This window comes from Ostrea edulis, chromosome 5, assembly GCF_947568905.1.
Source record: "Ostrea edulis chromosome 5, xbOstEdul1.1, whole genome shotgun sequence".
Classification (NCBI taxonomy): Eukaryota; Metazoa; Mollusca; class Bivalvia; order Ostreida; family Ostreidae; genus Ostrea; species Ostrea edulis.
Window position 1 is genome coordinate 81,736,466 of NC_079168.1, and position 25,583 is coordinate 81,762,048.

General features: G+C 37.6%; 2 protein-coding genes across 3 annotated transcripts; one reads left to right on the top strand and one right to left on the bottom strand.

The window, feature by feature from the left end:
* Nucleotides 1-16: 16 nt before the first annotated feature.
* On the top strand, nt 17-22,149 carry LOC125650824 (crossover junction endonuclease MUS81-like). 2 transcript variants are annotated; one of them, XM_048879363.2, is made up of 20 exons: nt 17-77; nt 502-654; nt 1,872-1,944; nt 2,135-2,191; nt 2,693-2,886; nt 3,194-3,301; nt 3,589-3,669; nt 3,856-4,079; nt 4,167-4,243; nt 6,252-6,336; nt 6,717-6,847; nt 8,525-8,819; nt 12,233-12,357; nt 12,457-12,566; nt 12,922-13,038; nt 14,070-14,165; nt 14,794-14,919; nt 18,909-19,012; nt 21,060-21,143; nt 21,259-22,149. In XM_048879363.2, the coding sequence occupies exons 2-20, from the start codon at nt 517-519 to the stop codon at nt 21,323-21,325; spliced, it is 2,292 nt and encodes a 763-aa protein (XP_048735320.2). In that variant the 5' UTR covers nt 17-77; nt 502-516; the 3' UTR covers nt 21,326-22,149. The 2 variants fall into 2 exon arrangements, with proteins under 2 accessions (XP_048735320.2, XP_048735319.2); XM_048879362.2 differs by having other exon boundaries at nt 23-214.
* On the bottom strand, nt 21,855-24,340 carry LOC125650826 (probable ribosome biogenesis protein RLP24). The gene is made up of 5 exons (XM_048879365.2): nt 24,178-24,340; nt 23,589-23,775; nt 22,872-22,935; nt 22,698-22,780; nt 21,855-22,192 (listed from the first exon to the last, which is right to left on the bottom strand). The coding sequence occupies exons 1-5, from the start codon at nt 24,256-24,258 to the stop codon at nt 22,116-22,118; spliced, it is 492 nt and encodes a 163-aa protein (XP_048735322.1). The 5' UTR covers nt 24,259-24,340; the 3' UTR covers nt 21,855-22,115.
* Between the last annotated feature and the right edge of the window lie 1,243 nt (nt 24,341-25,583).

Consider the following 25,583-nt stretch of genomic DNA (forward strand, 5'->3'; position numbering starts at 1 on the left):
CGAATAGTTTATCAATGGATTTATTTTATTTTGGCGCCATATTTGAAGGTTCACAGTCTGTAACTCGGTCAGTTTGTGTAAGTTTCATGTAATATTGAGCAACTCCAAGGCGTAGTTGATCTTGAACAAGTCCATTGACCAGTATTTTACTCATTTGCATTTAGTGCGAAATTGCGAGGTCGAAGGAGCGGAGCAAAAACGCGACCTTAGTTAAGTTAGTATTTTCCCATGTTTATAAATATCACAGGGTTTTGACACAATCTGAGCAAAGTTGTGTATAATATACATTTATTGCATGATAGTGAGAGAGATATGAAGATTTATTCACCCAAGAGGGGAATATGATTTTTCTTGGGTGAATAAATTTTCATATTTCCCGAACATCCATGCAATAAATTGTTTAAAATACCGAAACAAAGCAAACTACAAAAGTGCATTTGAAATTGGAGTCTGATGCTATCATTTGTTTATTATTGTCTTGTTATTACTCTAACCTTGCAGTTCTAAATCAGGCTGATGGAGGAGGAATCGTTGTATGGAAAGAGAAAGAAGAAAAAGAACAAGACCCCTAATCCCTTCTTTGAGACGTGGCTGCAGGAATGGAAACAGGAAGCTGTCGATAAAGGCATCAAATCACAATATGTTTATGCCAAGGTATCTATAACTTGTCAATGCTGTATCGAGATACAAAAAGAACAGTACATGGGCAGCAACCTGTCTGACATGTTGAATCATTAAAAAAATCTGTAAGGCATCAGGACAGGAAATCTGTAATTTTCTGTCAGTCCTGCAAATGTTTTGTCAACCAGAGGATCAATTATTATTTAAAGTTTGTCCATTAAATTTTTCTTGCCTTTGGTAAACATCATTTTACAGAACTTCAATTCAATGGACACAAGCAATCCGTGGACAATTCTTTTTTATGCTTTTTTATCTCGAGTGAAAAAAGCAGATAATTCAGAAATTGTAATAAGAAGTTGATCCAATTCAAAATCTTAGTCTCTAAAATCACTGTCAGATTTTCAAATGCGTATGATGGATTCCTATATACAGTGCAGATTTTAATAATGGAAAAAAAAAATATATGTATGTGTGTGAATATATATTTATATTACAAATCGCATTTTCCTCTATGAACCCACCAATTTCAGTACGCGACACAATCCATTCATATTGACTATGAACGGATTATGAACTAGGTATGAACACGACTGAGAGAGCGTAATGATTTGAAAAAATACAACAAAGATCTCACAAAGTCACACCCTGGATTAAGATTGTGAACTTACGTGGATTATCATCCCAATCTTGTGGTCTCCTAGCTCCAAAATACAGTGCACCATACAATGTTGCTAAAAGGCAGGGTGAGACGAAGTGTGACGTCATGTCTGTTTTGATGTACGTCACAATACGACTGTGCTTGTTACAGTTGTTTTCATAAAACAGGAGTTGTCATTTGTCCAAGGTAATAGATATAAGAAGTTCAAATATTTTGTCCAGGTCCTAACTTTTGTAGAAGCTCATACTGGGTAATCTATGACTGAAGCATGTGTTATGACCCTGAGGCAAGGTCATTCACTAGATTAAGGTCACTGGGAGAAAAGATAATGCCCTAGTTTGGTATAGGGAGTATTAGGTCTGTTAAGCCCTCTCCAGTTTGAAATTCAGAAATGTTTTAGCAACCATTCTGCAGTTATATCAAGATGAATTTGAGTGACTGATTTTACTATATGCATATGTCTGCACTAGAAAAAGAACCAAGCAGATCAGATGCTAGCGGACAGTCTGATAAAATAATCACAATGTTTGTAGGCAGATGCTAGCGGACACTTACTTAATTCTGATAAAATAATCACAATGTCTGTTTGTAGGCGCTCAAGTCACTTCGCAAATATCCTCTTCTTCTGACATCTGGAAAGGACTGCAAAATTTTGGAAAATTTTGGTAAAAACTTCCTTTTTACTTCAGGTTTACTATCAACAATATTTGATTGAATTTTTGTTACCTCATCTTCCCTTAATTAATATTCGTTGATTAATTTTTTTGAGCTAATCTTCCCTCAATTAATGTTCGTTGATTAATTTTTTTGGTAGATTATCTCCCCATAATTTTTGTTGATTTTGACTTTCTGTAGGAGACAAACTGTGTAAGTTGTTGGATGATCGACTTCAGAAACACATACAAGAACACGGTAAGAGTGTGTAAATCTTTGTATGATTTTGTCTGTGAGCTGTTATTAGAATATAATATTTGTTGACATACAATGTATTTAGAGCATTCAAGAGTTAAATATGTTTTTATAGGGTGTTTTGAATTTTAAGAAAAGCAACTTCTCATGTATGTTATGTTTAATATCATGTAATTTAAAAAGTATATTTCTAAAATATGCATATAATTCACTATATATATACATTATATATGTATGTATACATATATACACGTACATACATGTCCAATCCATGTATGTCCACCCTAGGCGAGGATTATTTGGGAGTCTCTGTGAGACTTTACTCCAAATATCAAATGTATGCCACAAAAAAAATAAAGGAATGATATTCGGGGGAGGGGGGGATTCTCTTGTAGATATACACAGTAACATAGAGAATACATGTATTGTACATGAAATTGAATTCTGAAAGTTGATAGAAAATTGATGTGCAAAGTACAAAGACCACTTTTATTTATTTTGTAGGTGCATTAGTTCCCCCACAGCCAGAGAATTCATTTACCAAACCACCACCCAGGCAGAAACCAAAACCGAGTAAGAAGCCAGCAGCGACAGTGGTCAGACCTGTGACAGAGCAGCAGGTGGTCCCCCGTGGGGCAGCTCATACTCTGTCCGACTCTGAAAGTGAAGGAGATGCAGAGGCTCCGCAACCCCCCAGGGTAAACCCTTGCAGACTTCAAGCGTGCAGTCACCACCAAAATATTTCTCCCAAACCTATACAATAATGTCTTCCATCTTCAGCAATGTGCTAGCTACACAAACAGTGACTTCTTAATATTTTTGAATGAAGAATATATTTAGGTCTAATGTCTTATAACTGAACGCAGAGAAGCATGGCGTTCTTGTGTGTGTGACTAGTGTACCTTTGTTATGTTTTTATGAATTAACCTCGTAACATAATGATGACTGCTGTAGATACACTGCTGGTGAACTGAAATTAACCCTACTTTCCAAATTTCAATGCAGAAAAGACCAAGATCTGGAATAGGAATAGGAAGTGGTGAAAGGGAATATATACCTGCCTACAGATCCGGACCCTTCGCTCTTCTTATCACCCTAAACAGAGACAGACAGGTATCTAACAGCACACAGCATTTCCTGTGGAGCACAGTGTTTCCAGTGGAGCACACAGCATTTCTAGGGAGCACACATTTGCTTTATTTGCTGTGGAGCACACAGCATTTCCTGTGGAACACACAGTATTTGCTGTGGAGCACACAGTATTTCCTGTGGAGCACACAGTATTTGCTGTGGAGCACACATCATTTCCTGTGGAGTACAGTATTTCCAGTGCAAGAAGTGTGATTTTCTTTCTTTATTGTTCATTTGTATTTTATATCAGATTTTTTTTTTTTTTTTAGTCTGCAAATGGGAGAGGATTTATGACAAAATCAGATTTATGTAGTCAAGCCCAGCCCTTAGCTGAGAAATCTTTCACTGTAGTAAGTGTACATTCTTTGAAATCTAAAAGGAATAATGTCAAATTCTGTATTAAAAGTCAGGATACAGATCCGTTTTTGTCAATTACAGCCAGACTCCGACTGTAATAAAGTCTGAATATGAATTTATTTTTGTCAATTAGCTATTTTAAAGTTTGGATAATACAGATTAGTATTTGTCCCTTACAGGCAGACCCCAGCTGTCGGTACACAGCCTGGTCTTCAATGGGAACACTGATAAAGAAAGGACTAGTCGTCAAGGAGAGTAGTCCAGCTCAGTACAGTCTGACCGAGGCGGGGTGTGAGCTGGCACATCGACTGGAAGCAATTCAGGCAGACGACTTTCCAGCCAGACCACCACCAGTCCAGAGAGGACCAGCTATAGTTCCTAACACTGTCAGTCAAGACAGAGGGTGAGGTGTCTCTTAAATACAGGTGGAGTAAGGAAGATGGACAGAGAGAGCACCAAGACTGATCTCTAAACTTGTGATATTTTTCAGGACACTTCTGTACAAGTATGTAACAAACGATGGAGAGGAGGTAAAACACAAGGATAAAGCCGCTGTTCTGATTGATGGTGAGGATGTAGAATGAACACAATCTGTCGTCGGGGTTTAATATACATTTATCTCCTCACAAACGCTTACACAGTCACTTCATCAGTGGCCATTTTCTAATACATTGCTCTCCTTACAACATCTTTGCTAGCCAAGGGTTTTTGGTCCACTCCGCTCCCCATGAAAACCCTTGCCTAGCGAAGATGTCCTTACGAACCTTAGACGTGAATTTCATCAGTTGCCCATGTTTCTGATACCTTAACCTTTGGGGATGTAAAATAAGGAGATTTTCTCATCAGAAGCAGAATTCTCTGAAAAGCATTTTCTTTACTTCATTAGAAATTAAAGCAATTTACTTATTAACAAATCAAATTTCATGCTCAAATTCTTCTGAAATTCTCTTTGATTATGTAAATGACATGCAGAATAAACAATTTATTAATGCCCATCATTATATGATTTTAATGCTTTAACACTTTTAATGGTATTTTTGTTTTAAGTTTGAAGGAGTTGGGATTCTTCATTTTCAATTCTACTCTGAAGATAGTGTTCTTTTTATTCAACATAGCCCCCCCCCCCCCCCCCCCCCCCAAATGCCTCCTATAACTATAAGACAATTTTGAACAAAATGGATCTACAGTAGAACAAGCGTATAGAAAAGTGCTGGATATGAACATTTTGATTTGTTTTAAGCGTCATTTGTTATATCCAATAAGTTCGTAATACAGGTATATTTTAAAACTACAGGGAATCACTGCTGTAAGCATGGATTCATTATAAGTATGCTCGCAGTAACTGTGTTTTACTGTATTTGTAAAATGCAATGGCCAGATTGAGATCAGAATCTTCTTGATATACCTTTGTATGAGTGTATGCCACATTTTATGCATGCTTTTCTCTCGAAACATTGTTTTGAAGCCTCCTAATGTACCAGTAGCATGATATCAACATCAGGTTTGTGGTGAATGGTCTGATCATACACAAGTCTTCTGGAAAACTTTATGGGTGAGGCCAAGTCAGGAACCTGTCCATGGTGAAGATGGGGCAGGTCAGGAACCTGTCTATGGTGAAGATAAGGTAGGTCAGAAACCTGTCCATGGTGAAGATAGGGCAGGTCAGGAACCTGTCCATGGTGAAGATAAGGTAGGTCAGAAACCTGTCCATGGTGAAGATAAGGTAGGTCAGGAACCTGTCTATGGTGAAGATAAGGTAGGTCAGGAACCTGTCTATGGTGAAGATAGGGCAGGTCAGGAACCTGTCCATGGTGAAGATAAGGTAGGTCAGAAACCTGTCCATGGTGAAGATAAGGTAGGTCAGGAACCTGTCCATGGTGAAGATAAGGTAGGTCAGGAACCTGTCCATGGTGAAGATAAGGTAGGTCAGAAACCTGTCCATGGTGAAGATAAGGTAGGTCAGGAACCTGTCTATGGTGAAGATAAGGTAGGTCAGGAACCTGTCTATGGTGAAGATAGGGCAGGTCAGGAACCTGTCCATGGTGAAGATAAGGTAGGTCAGAAACCTGTCCATGGTGAAGATAAGGTAGGTCAGGAACCTGTCCATGGTGAAGATAAGGTAGGTCAGGAACCTGTCCATGGTGAAGATAAGGTAGGTCAGAAACCTGTCCATGGTGAAGATAAGGTAGGTCAGGAACCTGTCTATGGTGAAGATAAGGTAGGTCAGGAACCTGTCCATGGTGAAGATAAGGTAGGAATGTCTGTTCATTTTAACAAATATTAAACAGTTTAAATTAAACAATAGGCCTAGTGTTTGTGAGGAGAGTAGCATATCAGAAATTCATCAATGCTGAAGACAGTCTGATTAAAACCACCCCCTTTTTCTTTACTCTTGTCAGGTGAGTTTAAGAAGAAGGGGGTGGTTTTAATAAGATTTTGGTGAAGATGGTTAGGAATGTGTGTTAATTTTAACAAATATTGAACAGATGTGAATTTAATGCTTTATTCACATACATGTACAAGTATTCATTTACAAAATTAAGGACACTTTATTCATCAAGTGTGTATATTTCAGATGATCTAGGGATTGGATTTCTGATCAGAGTGAATTACCGACAACTGTTGTCCAGTGGGAAACGCTACAGACTGGACACCACAAGGTCTGAATGTCCATTTAAATAAACACAACAAGGTCTAAATGTCCACTCAAATAACTACCCACAAACTCCTTGCTGATGTGGCATTGATACGTGTGCATGTTTACTTGTAATGATAAGTATACAGTCCGAGCTCAGATATAATTAAAGTAAATCTTCACAGACAAATATATATACAGTACATGTATAATGACTAGTAACATTTGTAGAAGTTAATAAAGTAAATCTAAACAAATGTACATGTATAATGACTAGTTTGTTTGTTTGTTATCTGGTTAATTAGTAGTAACATGATCGGACTCCAGATTTTATTAAAATACTCAAGTACACAAGCATAATTAAATCTGCTAGTGAATTTTGATTGTTTTAGTTGATAATTGCAGGCCTTTGGGAGAAGATGTTTTTGTATATCTGCATGGAGATGATGCTGTTGATAATGTTGGTATACAGGAAATGCCCGCATTACCATCATTGACCGATGTAGATGTAGAGGAAACTCCAGTTGTTACTGCAGGTAATATCAAAATCATCGCCGGAAACCCATGGTCGGTCACACCTCTTTTAAAAGAAGTGCGACCAACTGGGGGTTTCTGACGATGTACTAAGATAAGACCAACTAGTACATTGTAGAGATTAGTCACAGTTATTTCTTTACAATTGGCTGACAAACATGGAGAGTTCTAGGAAATTGGTGATTACAATTCTTTCAAACTTTTTGCGTTTTGACATCTGTTGTACTGTTAATAAACAATACACTAACCTGCATTATTTAATATGTTTACAGGTGCACTGTTATCAACACGGCAGATGAAATTTTTATGTCCCCGAGATCGAAGATCGGGGGGCATATTGTTTTTTGTCCTGTCTGTCATTCTGTCTGAAACTTTAACCTTGCCAATAACATTTTTGACCCCATGACCTTGACCTTGGAGTTTGACCTACTTTTTGAAAACTTTAACCTTGCTAGTAACTTTTGAACAGTAAATACTAGAGCTTTGATATTTCACATGAGTATTCCTTGTGACAAGATTTTTCCATAGGTACCAACATTGTTGACCCTGTGACCTTAACTTTGGAGTTTGACCTCCTTTTAAAAAATTAGATATTGGTCATAACTTCTAAATGGTAAATATAAGAGCTTTCATATTGCACGTGAGCATTTGTTGTGACAAGATCTTTCTACTGGTACCAAGATATTTGTCCTTGTGACATTGGCCATCCTTGGAATTGGCCATTATTGGGGGGATTTGTGTTTTACAAACACATCTTGTTTTATTTAATCCTTTTAAATGTGTCTTTTCTTTGTGACTTCAGGTGAATAGAAATCATGATTTAATTCCTAAAAATATGATGTACTTGAATCAATATCTGATGTCATAACATCTCGCTTCCTGTTCATAGCATGTCACTTCCTGTTGAATAATCTTGGTTGAGATTCGGCTCGACTGAATATTTGGACTGACGCCTTCACCGAATCTCAGAGCAGTCCTTCATAATTCATGTCTGGAAATTTTAGTTTCAGCTTCGGCCAGTTCTAGCAATTAATGTACACTTAGGTGACACTGTAGTTCGCTTCAAATAAGTTATTTGACTATCAACTAACTCTCTATCACTGTTAATTTTGTATTGCTTACCGTCTTGGTATAAAAATCCCAAAATGAAAATAGGCACTAAATTTTCCGTTCAAATGAAGACTTCCATGGCACAATATTTTATCTCCTGGAATTGAAGAGTTCCTTTAGTCTGCTTTATCTAGTTACTGATACATTGTATCTACATACCTACTTGCACTTCGCTAATTTAAAAAACAGACTATAAGAACTCTTCAATTTTTGGAGATAAAATATTGCGCCATAGAAGTCTTCATTTGAACGGATAATAAGTGATGGTTTATTTTATGGAATCTACATACTTATACGGTAAGTAATACAGCATTAATAGTGATACAGATTTGGTTTAATAGTCAACTAAGTGATTTGAAGCGAACAGCAGTGTCACCTAAGTGCACATTAATTGCTAGAACCAGTCGAAGCTGAAAGTAAATTTCCAGACATGAATTATGACGGACTGCTCCGAGATTCGGTGAAGGCGTCAGTCCAAATATTCAGCCGAGCCGAATCTCAACCGAGATTACTTGTTGACAGCTCCTAATTCATAGTATGTGACTCCATTTTCTTGTTCCTTATTGCAGTCAAACCAATTAAAGAAGGGAAGAAGAGAACAAAAGCTCCACCAGACATTTTGTCTTCTACCTCTGCTGTACCACAACTTTTATCATTCCAAAGTCTGGAGCCTTCCGTTTTCGCCAGGAAACAGTTAGACAGAATTTCCACTGATTCTGTCAAAACTAGTTGTCTAGACACTATACAAGGCATTGAGAATTCTCAGGGATCCAGTAGTAGTGCTTCTATACCAAATTTTGTGCTCCAACCTGGGCAGTTTGAAATCATTCTGTGTGTAGACAACGCTGAATTCTATGGCAGCAGGTATTTACTGTTAAACCTTTCTTTGGTAATCAAAGAAAATGTATCCTGTGAAAGGGATTCAAACCAGGCCCTTATGTTTCATAATATTAAACACAATATCTTAGGTGTGTTATTACTCCCCTACCAGTTTGTAAAACCGAAGGGGACTATAGCTTTCTTCTCCGTCTGTCAGTCTGTCCAGGCTTTCAAGCGGGCCCTTATTTTCCTTATTTTTCTACAACAGCCCTTGTTTTCCTTATTTGAGCTTTAGAATCCGAAAAAAAAGTCCTAATTTTTTGTTGAAATTCCTACATTTTCAAATTTTGAAAGTTTAAAAAAATTTGACATAAAGTAAGTGTTGGAATTTATTAAATTTAGTCTTAGTATACTTTCAGAAAATGAATATGTTGATTAAATGTACATCTCAGAAGACATCTTGATGGTTATCAGCTATATTCAGCATTGATTGTGAGCCATGGGAGTCCACCTCAATTATATCATGGTTTGTGCTGAATGCCAAATATGGCTGTTGATAACCACTGGTATGATCTTCTGAGTGGGTAATTAGTTTTGCAATTGGTTGTCGTGCGTTAACAATAGGAACATTTTTAACTTCTTAATAACTACTAGTCCAATTCTTTTCAAATTTGGTATGAAGTATCATTGGGATAAGTGGGGACATAAATTGTAAATTTCAGGAGTCCAGGACCCCTGGGGCCCTAGTGGCGGGGCAAAAACTGCCCAAAATTGACCAATTTTCAAAAAATTTCTTCTCAAGAACCACACACATGTAAGAAAAACTAAATACATAGTGATGTAGAGCAGGAAGGCCTCTACCAAAATTGTAAATTGTAAATTTCATGATCCCCGGGGTAGGGGTTCTGACCCCAGGGCGGGGCCAAACTTGTTATATAGTGTTTATGTGTAAAACACTTGAATAACATTTTCTTTAGTGCTTTTGAAACTAAATGGATAGAGCAGGTAGTCTTTTACCAAAATTGTAAATTTGATGATCCCCAGCGTAAGGGTTCTGACCCCAGGGTGAGGCCAAACTAATAGTGTATAGTATTTATGTGTAAGTTTGCTGATACTGTATAAAATCTTAATGCATACTTAGGAATAGCAGAAAAGGATGTACATGTACAAAAAATGGTGAATTTCGCAACCCAGGGTTATGACTTTAGGATGAGTCCAAATTAGTCATATATTTTGATGTTTTAATGTTAATACACGTATTATTTAAAGCCTTTCATCAGTGTATGCATTTTTGAGGGCAGTGAGGTTTTAAGAACACATCTTGTTTTATACTGTTGGTGAACATTAGAATTTAGCTTAGATATTCAGAACAGAAATTTTTTTCTAGATTTCATAGCCCATGGAAGTAGTGATACTTTTTCATTAGTATTCAGGTGACCGATAAGGCCTGTGGGCCTCTTGTTGTATTATTGCTCTTGCAAATGGTGAGTAAAACATTTTTTCTTTCCTATTGATTTGTAAATTTAACCCTTATTTTTGTCTAAAAAGCCCTTAAAAATTTTGCCCCAAAAATGGCCCTTATTTTTTGCAAAATGTCACTTGCAAGCCTGGTCTGTCCCATATTGGTTTTCCAAACTTTTTTCCATTATGCTTTCGTGGATTCATTTGAAACGTACAGTGTAATTTCAGAATTGCAAACTAAAGATCAAGTTCGAATTTCGTAACATATGATGGACAACTTTTAAAGAAATTAATTTTTAGATTCTACGTTTTTTATTCATCGGTATTGTGTTCCCAATGGGAATGCATTAAAAGTAGGACATCCGAATAGAGGCAGTCAATGAGCCTCAGTCACTGATTGTGCAGATAATCACTTCATTAATTTAACATTTCAAGCTTATTCATCGTAAAAGGAACATATTAATGAAGATATATATCAAATCTGGTAATTACACCGACTCGGAGTATTTTTGTGTTGTCGGGATATTTAAAATCGTCCTTCAAACAGTTGATAGTAAGTAGTATTTTTAGAAGTCCTTTATAAGTATTTATCATACAGATATGAATGTTATATCTGTGGGTTTTTTGTGTCCCACTTGCACGATTATTTAAATAACCCCCCCCCCCCCCCCCCCCCCACTTATTTTCTGTAAAAATTATTATTTCATCCTGATAAATACTACATGTGTCAACTCTACGAACAACAAAACATTAAATTAATTTGACACTGGTAAACATGGTGACTTGGTGCCAGTGTATTGGGTCAAAGTTCAAGGTCAAACAACATCAAATGTACATTTCCTTGAATATTAAATAATGTTGTCAATTAATGGGGGCACCAGTAGGGGACATATATTTCTTATGCAATACTTTCAGAATGCTTCTTTTTAAAGCTGCTAAATCTGCCAAGGGGAATAGAGAAACACTGGATTGTCACCCTTAGTTTGCAAAGATGACCTCCAGCATGTGAAAAATCTGGTTATAACCCTCTTTGGAAAGCAAAAATCTTGTCATAATGTGCAAAATTTTTGAATACAGTATGTGTTTATATTTCGAAGAAACATACAACAGTAATATCTTTAACATTGTGAGGCCTAGGACCATCAAAATTGTCAGTTGATGTATCTTTATGGGGAAAGTGTGTCACGAACCAAAAGTAGGTTAATATGGCCTCCTTCTGGAATTTTATTGTCATACATGCTCAAATTGTGTACGGATCATATCTTTCACACGGTGAGGCCTAGTACCATCAGACATGGTCAGCTGATGCATCTTTAGGGGGGGAAGGTGTGTCTCAACCCAAATGTAGGTCACTGTAACCTCATTTTGGAATTGCAATTGACATTGTTACAGATTGTGATTTCAAGCATGCAAACATACATATAGATACACATCGTGTACATGTGGTTCCAGATAGTGGTATCATGTACCCTACCACTGCACTTTATTTTAACAATGCTGAATCCCCTTTCAGAATCTGCATTGCTGTTAGGCAAAACAAGTAGAGTTTTAGCCAATTTTAAAAGAAATGTTAACTCTTGGTTTTATTATACTGATGTCAGTGGTAGTTTTCACATTGTGCCAAAAGCTGTCCATATTTTCCTCTTCAAAGGGTGGCAAATCCACCTTACTGGACAGTAAATAGTCTGTGAACTGTTCTTGCAACATATCCACTTCTTTCTCTTCCACAACACTTAGGCATTTTTGTGCTAGTTCCATAACTAAAATGTGTGCGAGTATAGGAAAATAAATAAAACCTTGTAGATTTCAACAATGATTTGGGAAGACTCTTGTGCCTAAGAATTTTGTACATGTGTTTTTGTGTGTTTGGTCAGATCATTTTTAGCTCCAGACACAATAAATAAGTGTGTATTACATAAAAGGTACACTCGACCACTTTTACCCACGGAAAGTCATTCTTTATTAAGTTGATGTAAATTACCATCTTGTATGTATAGGCAAGGGGGAGGAAAGTCCTTGTTGCCTGACCTGATCAAGAATGGTGTGACCTGTGACCTCCGAAAACTCCATGTGGGAGACCTGCTGTGGGTGGCAAGGGAGAAAACTCATCAGACAGAAGTTGGTAAGGGGGAATAACTTTTACTATGAAGACAGACTTATTCTAGATATGAGGTTTTGGAGCAATATCTAAGGATTTATTTTATGGTTATTGTGGAAGTAGGTTTTGGTCAACCCAAGGGAAGAGAAATTGTGTTGGACTACATTGTGGAGAGGAAGAGAATGGATGACCTCGTCCATAGCTGTACAGATGGAAGACTTCCAGATCAAAAGGTCAGAGTTCAGAGCAGGTCAAACTAGTATGGATATGGATTAAAGATCAATATCAAAAGATGAATGTCGGATAAAAATCTTAATTCAAATAGGGTAGGGAAGATGGTAAAAATTCCCACAAGTTTCAGTCATCCTAAATAAATTTTATCACAATACATGAATAATTTTGGTACAAGTTAACCCTTTTAAATGCTCCCATTCTTTGTTAGTAAAGCGTTTTTTGTTGTGGTGAACAGCTATTGCGTTATTTACAATGTATACAGACCAATCGACCTTGATTGAATATATAGAGACATTCATCATATCAAGTCTAAGTGACTGTTTCTCAAATTGAATTATAAACTATGCATTGTAGTTCCGCCTAAAGCACTGCGGCCTGAAGAAACCAATCTTCATGATAGAGGACTATGGCTCCCTTCAGCATTTCAGCATCCCAGAGGACCGCATCAGGCAAACAATAACAAATCTTAAGGTGATGGTGATTGTCTATAACGTCTCGTTTGACCAAATGATTCTTAGATACACAGCACACAATCCCTTTGTCCGAAATATCTGATGTTTTCCTGACTTTTTTATGATTTTGATATTTTCCGTGCCAGGAAAATGTCAGCTGGAAATTTCGACGCCTCCAACTGGAGGTATCATTCTCGGGCCGATTTTAAATACTTGTGAGCCGAATTCAATGTTAAACTCATAATTAATCACTAAAACGATGCTTCTTGTACTTACTAATATCGATTTTATGAATTCTTTCATCACATAAACAGTCTCCTGAAAACATTTTAATAAACTGTCGAGCTTTGTTTTGAGTCATGTGACTCGTTCGCTCAAATGACAGTTAAAATTCAATTGACTACAATTGTGTGTTTCTGTTATCGAATTTTGGAGTGATATTTTCTTTTAATCGATATTAGTAAGTAAAAGAAGCATTGTTTTATTGATTAATTATGAGTTTAACATTGAATTCGATTTAAAAATATTTAAAATCGGCCCGAGCTGGAGGCGGCAAATTTCCAGTTTACATAATGGCGCCGGTTCTGACGTTTTCCTGGCACGGTAAATATCAAAAATAAAAAAGCCAGGAAAACATCAGATATTTCGGAATATATATAACACTTTAGGAATATGTGTTATAATCACCCTCTCAAGAACCCAAGGTTACATGTTTATTGAATTAATAAGCAAACATCCAATGTTGCGTTGAGAGTTTTATTAAACCACTTGTAATCCTGTAGCATTGATTTAAAACAACATTATTTAACCAGGACTCAGTTGCAGAAAAGTTCGTTAAGTTTAACTTGTACATTTATTGAGTGTTAAGTAGGTGTTAACTGTCAGTTAAAATTCACTAACTTTTGTGCATCTCATTACTGGGTCCTGGATATAATATTTGGAGTGTTTTAAATTTACAGAAGAAAAAAAGATGAAAATGAATGCAATTTTTCAATATTCTGTACAAATCTGTAGGGAGGTTATGAAATGCATTCTTGGATGTATATACAGGTCATTGATGGTTTTCAAATCAAAAGAACAAAGAATGTGAAGGAATCGGTTGCCTACCTGACAGTGATGAAGAGATATCTACACAGGTATTACAAGGTAAATACAAGGAATCGGTGACCTACCTGATGGTGATATCCAGATATTACAAAAAATCACATTGAGATAGACAAATAATCACATTGAGATAGACAAATAATCACATTGAGATAGACAAATAAGCACATTGAGATAGATGATCACATTGAGATAGACAAATAATCACATTGAGATGGACAAATAATCACATTGAGATAGACAAATGATCACATTGAGATAGACAAATAATCACATTGAGATAGACAAATAATCACATTGAGATAGACAAATAATTACATTGAGATAGACAAATGATCACATTGAGATACACAAATGATCACATTGAGATAGACAAATGATCACATTGAGATAGACAAATAATCACATTGAGATAGACAAATAAGCACATTGAGAAAGACAACTAATCACATTGAGATAGACAAATAATCACATTGAGATAGACAAATAAGCACATTGAGATAGACAAATAAGCACATGGAGATAGTTGATTACACATGACCCAGGTGACTTTTGTGACCCATGGACCTCTGTAACGTGTAACAAAGTTTGTACTTTTATATATATTTAGGTAATTAACTTTGCATTTATATGATTATCAATATATCACAAAATTAGGTCAATTTTTAAGAACAAGACACTCTATGCCTGCAGTAGGGACGACCTCAAAGAGCAAGACTGGACCAACAGCATCCAGGACTGCGAGGTTAAACTGATGGAATTCAATGAATTCAATGCAGGATCTGTCAAGTCCAGGGTAAGTGTTCAAGTACACAGGCAAAATTACAGTTCAACTTAGAATATCAAATACGCAGGCAAAATTACACTTCAACTTAGAATATCAAATACGCAGGCAAAATTACACTACAACTTAGAATAATTTAATTCTTATTGTATCCTTGTCTCTGATTGGTCAAATTCCAATTGAGGAACGCAAGTTATTTTTGTATAACCTGGTTTGGTATGGGGACACACCCCCTTGACAACCAGATGTCGGAACTATATTTTTTTCTCTCTCTCTCTAAATTTACATCGCAGCACTGTTTTCAGCCTTCTATGGAATAGAAAGTCAACGTGCACAATAAGATACTTCGGTTTGATACACATGTTGTTTTCTCGTTGTCAATATTAGCATCTACTTGTACGCAAATCACTGTTGCAAAACATCTTTCTCTGTATGTATGGTCGAATAATAGATTAAAACAAAGATGTATTCGAATTAATGATTTGCCAAGTAAGCATTACCCTGTTCATTTTGAAATAAATTTCTCACTGGGGAAAAGGAGGGGGGTGTGTGTGTTGTTATACCCCCCGCAACAAGTTGTGGGGGGGGTATACTGGAATCGGGTTGTCCGTCTGTCTGTCCGTCCGTCCGTCTGTAGACGCAATGGTTTCCGGGCTCTAAAGCATTATCCTTTCCACCTACCGTCACCATATCATACATATGGACTACCCATGGGATGAAGATGTTCCCTATCGATTTTGGGGTCAAAAGGTCAAGCACACTGGACATCGAAGTAGCAATATGGTTTCCGGGCTCTAAAGCGTTATCCTTTCCACCTACAGTCACCATATCATACATATGGACTACCCATGGGATGAAGATGTTCCCTATCGATTTTGAGGTCAAAGGTTAAGCGCACTGGACATCGAAGTAGCAATATGGTTTCCGGGCTCTAAAGCATTATCCTTTCCACCTACAGTCACCATATCATACATATGGACTACCCATGGGATGAAGATGTTCCCTATCGATTTTGGGGTCCAAAGGTCAAGCGCACTGGACATCGAAGTAGCAATATGGTTTCCGGGCTCTAAAGCGTTATCCTTTCCACCTACAGTCACCATATTATACATATGGACTACCCATGGGATGAAGATGTTCCCTATCGATTTATGGGTGAAAAGGTCAAAGGTCAAGCACACTGGACATCGAAGTAGCAATATGGTTTCCGGGCTCTAAAGCGTCATCCTTTCCACCTACAGTCACCATATCATATATATGGACTACCCATGGGATGAAGATGTTCCCTATCGATTTTGGGGTCAAAAGGTCAAAGGTCACGTGCACTGGACATCGAAGTAGCAATATGGTTCGGTTTGTCATGCCATTTGTTTTTTACACTCAGAAAAGAGGTAGTTTATACCTATTACCAACACCATTTGGGAGATTGGGGTAAGTGGGGGGTATTCTTTGTGAGCATTGCTCACAGTACCTCTTGTTTCATTCCTTGATCCATCTTTCAACAAAGCAAACAAAAATTCATACGTCACATTTTATCACATGACGTCAGACACATTGACATGTGGATCGCTATTTGTTACTTGCTTACATATTTTCTTGTGTCGGAATTTCTATTAGCGACAACATTGCATACAAGGGTAAGTTTTCGTTTAGTAGAAGTTTTCACAGAGTTGAAAGCCGTAAATTATTGCATTTTCTGATATTTGAAGATCTATTTTGGGTAGGCCTAAACAATGCAATTTCCCGTATTTTCTCAATCTGTCGGAGATGAGCGACTTCAAAGTCGATCTCTATCTCTAAAGGGCAGCGAAATACGCATTGCATGGATAGTCTACGCATATTTTCTATCATGATAAACTTCACTTTCGATACAGTATTTTGATAAATGGCTATGGTCCGTAGAACTAAGATTAAAGATGGCGACCTTCGGCTTCGCAGCTAGACGCTTCGTGTCGCTGTTGCTAAGTAAATCATTGCGCGGCTTAGTTGACTTGTATTTTTCCGAGTTTATGTCTCTTGCATTAATTTATAAGGAATGACTTTAATTCTGGGGCAGGTTATACGAGTATAACCTGGTTTGGGTCAGTTTACGCTTTATAATCCACGGGTAAAATTACACTTCAACTTGAAATATCAAATACACAGGCAAAATTACACTCAGAATATCGATTACGCGTGTAAAATTACACTTCAACTCGGAATATCAAATACACAGGCAAAATTATTCTCAAAATATGAAATATGCAGATAAAATTACTCTCAGAATATCAAATATGCAGGCAAAATTACATTCGGAATATCAAATACACAGGCAAGATTACATTCAGAATATTTAAATATGCAGGCAAAATTACACTCGGAATATCAAATACGCAGGCAAAATTACACTCGGAATATCAAATACGCTGGCAAAATTACACTCAGAATATCAAATACACAGGCAAAGTTACACTTCAACTTGGAATATCAAATACGCAGGCAAAATTACACTCAGAATATCAAATACGCTGGCAAAATTACACTCAGAATATCAAATACGCTGGCAAAATTACACTTGGAATGTGAATTACGCTGGCAAAATTATACTCAGAATATCATATACGCAGGCAAAATTACATTCGGAATATCAAATACGCTGGCAAAATTACATTCAGAATATCAAATATGCAGGCAAAATTACACTTCTCAGAATATCAAATACGCAGGCAAAATTACACTCAGAATATCAAATACGCAGGCAAAATTACACTTGGAATGTGAATTACGCTGGCAAAATTACACTAAGAATATCATATACGCAGGCAAAATTACATTCGGAATATCAAATACGCAAGCAAAATTACATTCGGAATATCAAATATGCAGGCAAAATTACACTTCTCGGAATATCAAATACGCAGGCAAAATTAAACTCAGAATATCAAATACGCAGGCAGAATTACACTCGGAATATCAAATACACAGTCAGGCAAAATTACATTTGGAATATCAAATACGCAGCCAAAATTACACTCAGAATATCAAATACGCAGGCAAAATTACACTTCAACTTGGAATATCAAATACGCAGACAAAATTACATTCAGAATATCAAATATGCAGGCATAATTGCACTCGGAACATCAAATATGCAGGCAAAATTACAATCGGAATATGAAATACACAGGCAAAATTACACTCCAACTCGGGAGTATCAAACAGAATTTGATTAGTCGACTATATTGGTGTCATACCGATCAGTGACTAAAAATTTGAAACTTATTCGTGTTTTAGGAATTTACTAAACAGCATTGTGCCTCCTTTTTCTGCAGTCTACGATTCTATTAAGCATTCTGCTGATGTAGAATGGTAAAACTCTTAAGTTACTGTGTGGTACATGTATGCGCTTCTGTTTATGGTGAATGATAAAACTCTAAATTTGTGTGGGGTATGTGCTTCTGTTAAGCATTCTGCTGATAGTGAATGGTAAAACTTTAAGTTAGGCCACTATTAAAAAATTGTTTGTTGGGCGTTAGCCGCCCGACCCTCTTAAAAGGTCGCAGACCCCAAAAAAAATTATTGGTCCAACAGTTTTTTTTTGGTTGTTGTCCGGTGCGGAACAGCTAAGTATATGTACCCATATTTTATGGAGAAATCGTTCAAATTTGTGTCTCGCTAAGAATACCACTTACCGTAAACCAACCTTTTTTGCAAATGAGAAATTTTTGCTAGAATAAGGAGAACCTCATCATCATGAATATTTCTCGCCGCAACCAGTTCACTAGTGTCTCTTTTATTTGTTTAAGGTAATCTAAGTCATGAAAATTAGTCGCCGTGAACTGCTTCATCTCTGGTAAATTGTGAAATAAAGTAGACACAAATAAAAGTTGGTTTACAGTATTATTAAAGGCAAGTCTAAATCTGATTTAATCTTCTGATTTCTCACATTTATATTTTCAATAAAGAAACCAGTATCTAATGTTTGTAATTACAATACACAAGTTGTATTGATTTACTTGTAGAATCTGAGTGTCCAGGACATGTTCTGTAAACACCTGAGCAAAGTGAGTGGGATGTCCGGTGAGAGAGCCCAGGCCGTGACCCAGATCTACCCCACACTGACCGAGTAAGTATCAGGCCGTGACCCAGATCTACCCCACACTGACCGAGTAAGTATCAGGCCATGACCCAGATCTACCCCACACTGACCCAGTAAGTATCAGGCCATGACCCAGATCTACCCCACATTGACCCAGTAAGGATCTGGCTGTGACCCAGATCTACCCCACATTGACCCAGTAAGGATCTGGCTGTGACCCAGATCTACCCCACACTGACCCAATAAGTATTGGACTGTGACCTAGATTTACCCTACACTAAATGGGGTGGTCCTTTGGATGAGACTGCAAAAACTGAGGTCCCATGTCACAACAGGTGTGGCACGATAAAGATCCCTTCCTGCTCAATGGCCATAAGCGCCGAGCATAGACCTAAATTTTGCAGCCATTCACCGGCAGTGGTGACGTCTCCTTATGAGTGGAATAGTCTCAAGAGGGACGTAAAACAATATACAATCAGTCAATCAGTAAGTATCAGTGACCCAGATCTAATCCCACACTGACCCAATAATTATCAGGCTATGACCCAGATCTACCCCACACTGACCCAATAAGTATCAGGCTGTGACCCAGATCTACCCCACATTGACCCAGTAAGGATCTGGCTGTGACCCAGATCTACCCCACACTGACCCAATAAGTATTAGGCTTTGACCTAGATTTACCCTACACTGAACCAGTATGTTTCAGACTGTGATCCGAATCTACCCCACACTGACCCATTAAGGATCTGGCTGTGACCCAGATCTACCCCACACTGACCCATTAAGGATCTGGCTGTGATCCAGATCTACCCCACACTGACCCATTAAGGATCTGGCTGTGACCCAGATCTACCCCACACAGACCCAGTATCAGACCATGATCCAGATCTACCCCACACTGACTCAGTAAGTATCAGACCATGACCTAGATTTACCCCACACTGACTCAGTAAGAACCAGTGACCTATATTTACCCCACACTGGACCGTTAAGTATCAGACTGTGACCTAGATTTATCCCACACTGACCCAATAAGTATCAGTGACCCAGATCTACCTCACACTGACCCAATATGTATCAGTGACCCAGATCTACCCCACACTGACTGAATAATTATTAGGCTGTGACTTAGATCTACCCCACACTGACCCAATAAGTATTAGGCTGTGACTTAGATATACCCCACACTGACCCAATAAGTATCAGTGACCCAGATCTATCCCCACCCTGACCAAGTATCAGGCTATGACCCAGATCTACCCCACCCTGACCCAGTATCAGGCTATGACCCAGATCTACCCCACACTGACCCAATGATTATCAGGCTATGACTCAGATCTACCCCACACTGACCTAATGATTATCAGGCTATGACCCAGATCTACCCCACACTGACCCAATAAGTATCAGTGACCCAGATCTACCCCAGTAAATATCAAGTCATGATCCAGATCTACTACCACACTGACCCAGTAAGTATCAGACCGTGACCCAGCTGTACCCCCAATGACCTAGTAAGTATCAGACTGTGACCTAGATCTACCCCCACACTGACCCAGTATCAAGCCATGACCCAGCTCTATCCCACACTGACCCAATCAGTATCAGTTCCCGTGGGGATCTGGGTTAGAATAGGTCCTCAGTACCCCCCTAGCTTGTCGTAAGAGGCAACTAAATGGGGTGGTCCTTTGGATGAGACTGCAAAAACTGAGGTCCCATGTCACAACAGGTGTGGCACGATAAAGATCCCTTCCTGCTCAATGGCCATAAGCGCCGAGCATAGACCTAAATTTTGCAGCCATTCACCGGCAGTGGTGACGTCTCCTTATGAGTGGAATAGTCTCAAGAGGGACGTAAAACAATATACAATCAGTCAATCAGTAAGTATCAGTGACCCAGATCTAATCCCACACTGACCCAATAATTATCAGGCTGTGACCTACACTGACACGGTCGATAACTGTCTAGCTGTGGAGAGCAACCCCACACAAACATGTACATGTGGTGTTATATGTCATCACCAGACAGACTTTACACGTAATGTTTTGACTATTTACACTTTTCCTTGCAGTTTGATGGAGGCTTACAGATCATGTCCAAACTCTAAGTCAGCAGAAGGTTTATTGTCCACAGTCAAAGTAAACAAGTCATTCAGGTAAGTTACCTTGATATTCTTTGTTGAGTATGTCTTGTTATATGATACACAGAATATTTATAGATGAGAGGACAACTGCAATATGATAATTTCTATAATTTGTACTTCTTTTCAGAAATTTGGGAATCAACCCTAGCAGATTAATCCACCAGCTTTACACCAACCCGGGTCCTTTAACATGACGGCAGTCCAGACACATCATTACTCTGTTACAAACTGTTACTGAACAGATGAAAAGAAGTCCAATTCATTGTAAAATGTACTTCTAGTGAGTACTGCTGCTGGTCCAAGTGTGTGTGTATTTACAGTGCTACTTTGTCACCATCAGTCTCGAAATAGTCTTCGAGTTCTATAGATTAAAATCAAGTTTGATGATCAAATCCAAGAATATTTTTTCTTATTTGAAAGGACAAAACTAAAATATTTCAAGCATAAACCATGAGGGCTAATCATAGACATTTGTTTAGATATTAATTTTACTTGAGGAGGAACCACCTTCTTCATATTGGTATATCCTTAATCACATACAGCTGGGTGAAATATTTTTAAACTGTTTTTCTTTTCACAGTCATCAAAAATGACATGTTCTCAACACCATAATACAGCCCCCTATTATATATCGATATATTGATTCATCCTTACACCATAACCTGATAGGTGTTTGATTCCCCTGGTCTGTATTTCATCTTCATAAAAAAAATCACACATGTATATGTTTCTTTTCAGTTTATTAAACACTGCCATATTTCTAAAAGTGACAGACTTTCAATTTATGAAAATACTTAATTGCAATGAGTTTTGAAAATTGCGAATTGAATTCAGTGACAGAAGGAAAGTCTTCTATATGTACACGTGTATTTTCAATAATGATAAAAGAACCAAGGTCACATTCAGCACAATGTCAAAAGTTAAAACTGATAACAGAAAGTAATGACCCAAGTCCCCACTCCTGTGAGATCCACCCACTGATCCCTATACTTCCTCCATATCTTCATCGTCCTCTTCCTGGATTACTTGTACCATCTTCTTCTCTAGTTTCTTGGCACGGGCTACAGAGACAAGAAACAAATTAGCTGGATTTTTTTTCTTCAATATCTTCCTTCTGCAATTTGTAATATTATCGTTGGTTTACATTGATCACATGACAACCACATACATTCCAAGCAGTTGGTGGTAGCCACTGGTTTTTGTTCCCAGTGAAACGGATGAGTTATTTCCCATGTCACATTTAATTCAGTTAACATTTCTATATGTAGGCCACTTAAGAATACAAGACCTCTCATCTGAATGACTGTACACGGGTACCATCCCTCAGTACCTCTGCATTCCAGCCACCTTTCTTGCCTATGCAATACTGTTTTAAACAGTATTGTACATCTTCAATATTTCCATGATCCAATTTCAGATGAATATGAAAGATTACATGCAACATATTTCGTATCATAACAGTTTAAATTGGATCATACTGTTTAAATTGTACACCCCCACCCCGGCCCTTAAATGGAAATTAAACATAATCTGTACCCTGTTATTTAATATAAGAATAAGACAAACCTGCTGGTGCTCTGATTAAGTGTATGTTTGTTTCAAACTCCTTCACATCAGCTTCCTTCCTGAGTTCTTTGCCCTTCTTTAGTCTGAAAAATGAAGATTACCCCCCATGAGTAAGATTGTAGGCTTTTACCATATTTTATTAGGATATGATAATAAAATACAAGTACCACTTACCTGTTCAGGATGAACTGATTTTGTCTCCTCACTCGGATCTCTTCAATTCTCTTCATTGCTTTTACTGCAATGGCAAACATCAAAAAAAAAATTATCAACATTTTTATTCCTGAACAGGGAATGGAAGAAAATTTGGACATCCCAGTCACTCTTGACTAGGTGAGTGAAACTTACAGCCATGAATACAATGTTTACACATCCTTTTGAAAACATTACTTGCCCACCAAACTGTTGTGGTGTTAAGCTAGAGAGTTTTATGAATACAGGATTCCCTGGGTTCTTGCATTGTATGCCAGTTGGTTTTTTTTTTAACCCCTAACAGTTCCTCCTGTGAGCCAGCATGCTCAGACATGTTATTGCACAAGTGCACTGGACTCCCATTCCTTGTTATTCTGTGTTGCAGAAACTATTGTTATTAATTAAATACAGCATCCCATGTCCAGGCTTTCCAAGACATCACTCAAAATGGTCCATTAAGACAATGCAATAACCCCAACCAATAGCTAATATGCTGGTCAGTCAACTGATTAGCAAGTTTAAAGGTCCAATGCCTTTGGCATGTATACACTGGATCTTGGTGTTTGGAAACACAGCATAATTTAATGGTGAAACAAAAGTCTAATTATCGGTAATTAATTTTTCATCACAAATTCCAACTTACTGAGGAAGTGAAATATTTTGAAGAATATTCTATTATTTCTTATTCCAAGTACGTACATGATGTCTGCCACAACTCTCTATCGTATTTGACAGGTACATTTCTGCGTTTCTCGAATTCCAGTGATGGGTCCACAGCAAGCTCTTTTCCAGCAGCCTTCCTGAATGCTTTTGTCCATTTAGCTTTTCTTGGGTTTCTCTTGTTTTTAAATGCTTTGTGACATTTTGAACGACAGAATCTGAAAATCTAGAACGAGTTTAAGACTTTTAATAAAAAGTCCTTTCATGAACCTTAATGACAAATTCCCTCTTAATCTGAGATTCCTCCAACTCTTACCCCCGCTTTTATATTGTGATGTGTCGGAGAGAAATCTCGGATTAATTAAATGAAGTAAGAGAAGCGTTCAGCCGTTCAAAGACAAAAATATCACATTTTCAGAAATGAATAATACATATATTTGTGACTTAAACACATGGACTTTTTTGTTCTTAAACTCTAGTTGAGCTAGGGAATGGTGGAAGGAGAACGTAGTTTAATGGTGTTTAGCTGTGATATGATTAGCTGACGCGCGTGTCTGAAATTCTTAAGAGAACGTGCTCTCCTCGCAACTTGTAAAACGCATAAAAATACAAAAAGAGAACAACCAACCTTACAGTCGTTACGAACAAATTGTATTCCGTGACCTGGGTAGACGGTGGAAGAACAGAAATAGCACTTTTCTAAACGCATGTTGTTAACCCGTCTTTCACCACCACCATATTGTTTTGAAAGGAAATTGCGTCACGTGGGATTGGGTAAACTGTGTCGCGATGGTGGGATAGTGTAAATATGGGGATGGGTGTGTTGCCAACATTTTTACTTGGTTAAAATGTATTCCTCTGGCATTAGCTAGCTGCAGAACCGTAGCTATCTGAAAAAAATATTTTGACGGAAATATCTGTTCCGTTAAAATATTTTTTTCAGAGAGCAGAACTGTAGCTATCTGAAAAAATATTTTGACGGAAGTCTGTCAAAATATTTTTTCAGAGAGCTACAGTTCTGCAGCTATCATACGCATGAAAACAAATTTTATATTACATTTCAATGAATGATCGTATAAACAAAATGTTGGTTTTTAGGAAATGGCAAACAAATTATGCGTGATTCCGCTCAACTTCACATGGCAGAGTGAGGTACATTATACGAACCACGCGAGGAGCTCCGAGTGATTGATATGAATCAATCAAGTGACTTATAGATTGCCCAATCTACGTACCGTAATTAACATTAAATTGTTTATCGCCCGTCGTCTTGCATTTGTAACCACTGGGCCACCCCACAGGCACTTGTTTCTATATATAAGTTATGCTGTCTGTATACTAATAATAACATTATTAATATGTCTTACGGCGTGACCGTGTTTGAGGGCGAAGCAAAATGTATTGGCATTAGTATCTATATCCAAAACAGGACAAAAAACAACCCGAAGTTAGCATAGGGATTTCAACAGTCTCGATTGAAGTCAGCATTTCGCAAATTCTATGGTCGTCATAACGATCTAGTTCGTCTATACAACCTCGCATTGGGTCAATTGCTGTATGACGTGGTTCATACCGATTGTTAAGCCGTTCTTGGCACACTGATTTTGACTGTGGATAACTCCGTTTACCTGATCAGGATATAGGGCTCACGGCGGGTGTGACCGGTCAACAGGGGATGTTTACTCATCCTAGGCACCTGATCCCACCTCTGGTGTGTCCAGGGGTCCGTGTCTGCCCAACTATCTATTTTGTATTGCTTGTAGGAGTTATGAGATTGATCACTGTTCGTTATCTTCACCTTGCATATATTATATTATATATATATATATATATATATATATATATATATATATATATATATATATATATATATATATATAAGATTTACATGCTTTTACGGATTTTATGTAACATCTCAGAACGACGTGAATTAGGGTAGACGAGATTCAAAATGGAGAAATACATGTCCACGCGCTAATATTCAAATCGATGCCATTGGGACCAAAATTTTCAAGTTCCATAGGTATGGTTTAA

What these genes read in the sequence shown, in the direction of transcription:
- LOC125650824 (XM_048879363.2), top strand. Translation starts at nt 517, where the DNA reads ATGGAGGAGGAATCGTTGTATGGAAAGAGAAAGAAGAAAAAGAACAAG. An exon ending in ACTGTCAGTCAAGACAGAGG is followed by an intron (nt 4,080 to 4,166) that starts GTGAGGTGTCTC and finishes GATATTTTTCAG; the next exon opens with GACACTTCTGTACAAGTATG. An exon ending in AAACAATAACAAATCTTAAG is followed by an intron (nt 13,039 to 14,069) that starts GTGATGGTGATT and finishes ATGTATATACAG; the next exon opens with GTCATTGATGGTTTTCAAAT.
- LOC125650826 (XM_048879365.2), bottom strand. Translation starts at nt 24,258, where the DNA reads ATGCGTTTAGAAAAGTGCTATTTCTGTTCTTCCACCGTCTACCCAGGT. An exon ending in TTGTTCGTAACGACTGTAAG is followed by an intron (nt 23,776 to 24,177) that starts GTTGGTTGTTCT and finishes AACTCGTTCTAG; the next exon opens with ATTTTCAGATTCTGTCGTTC. An exon ending in AATCAGTTCATCCTGAACAG is followed by an intron (nt 22,781 to 22,871) that starts GTAAGTGGTACT and finishes TTCATTTTTCAG; the next exon opens with ACTAAAGAAGGGCAAAGAAC.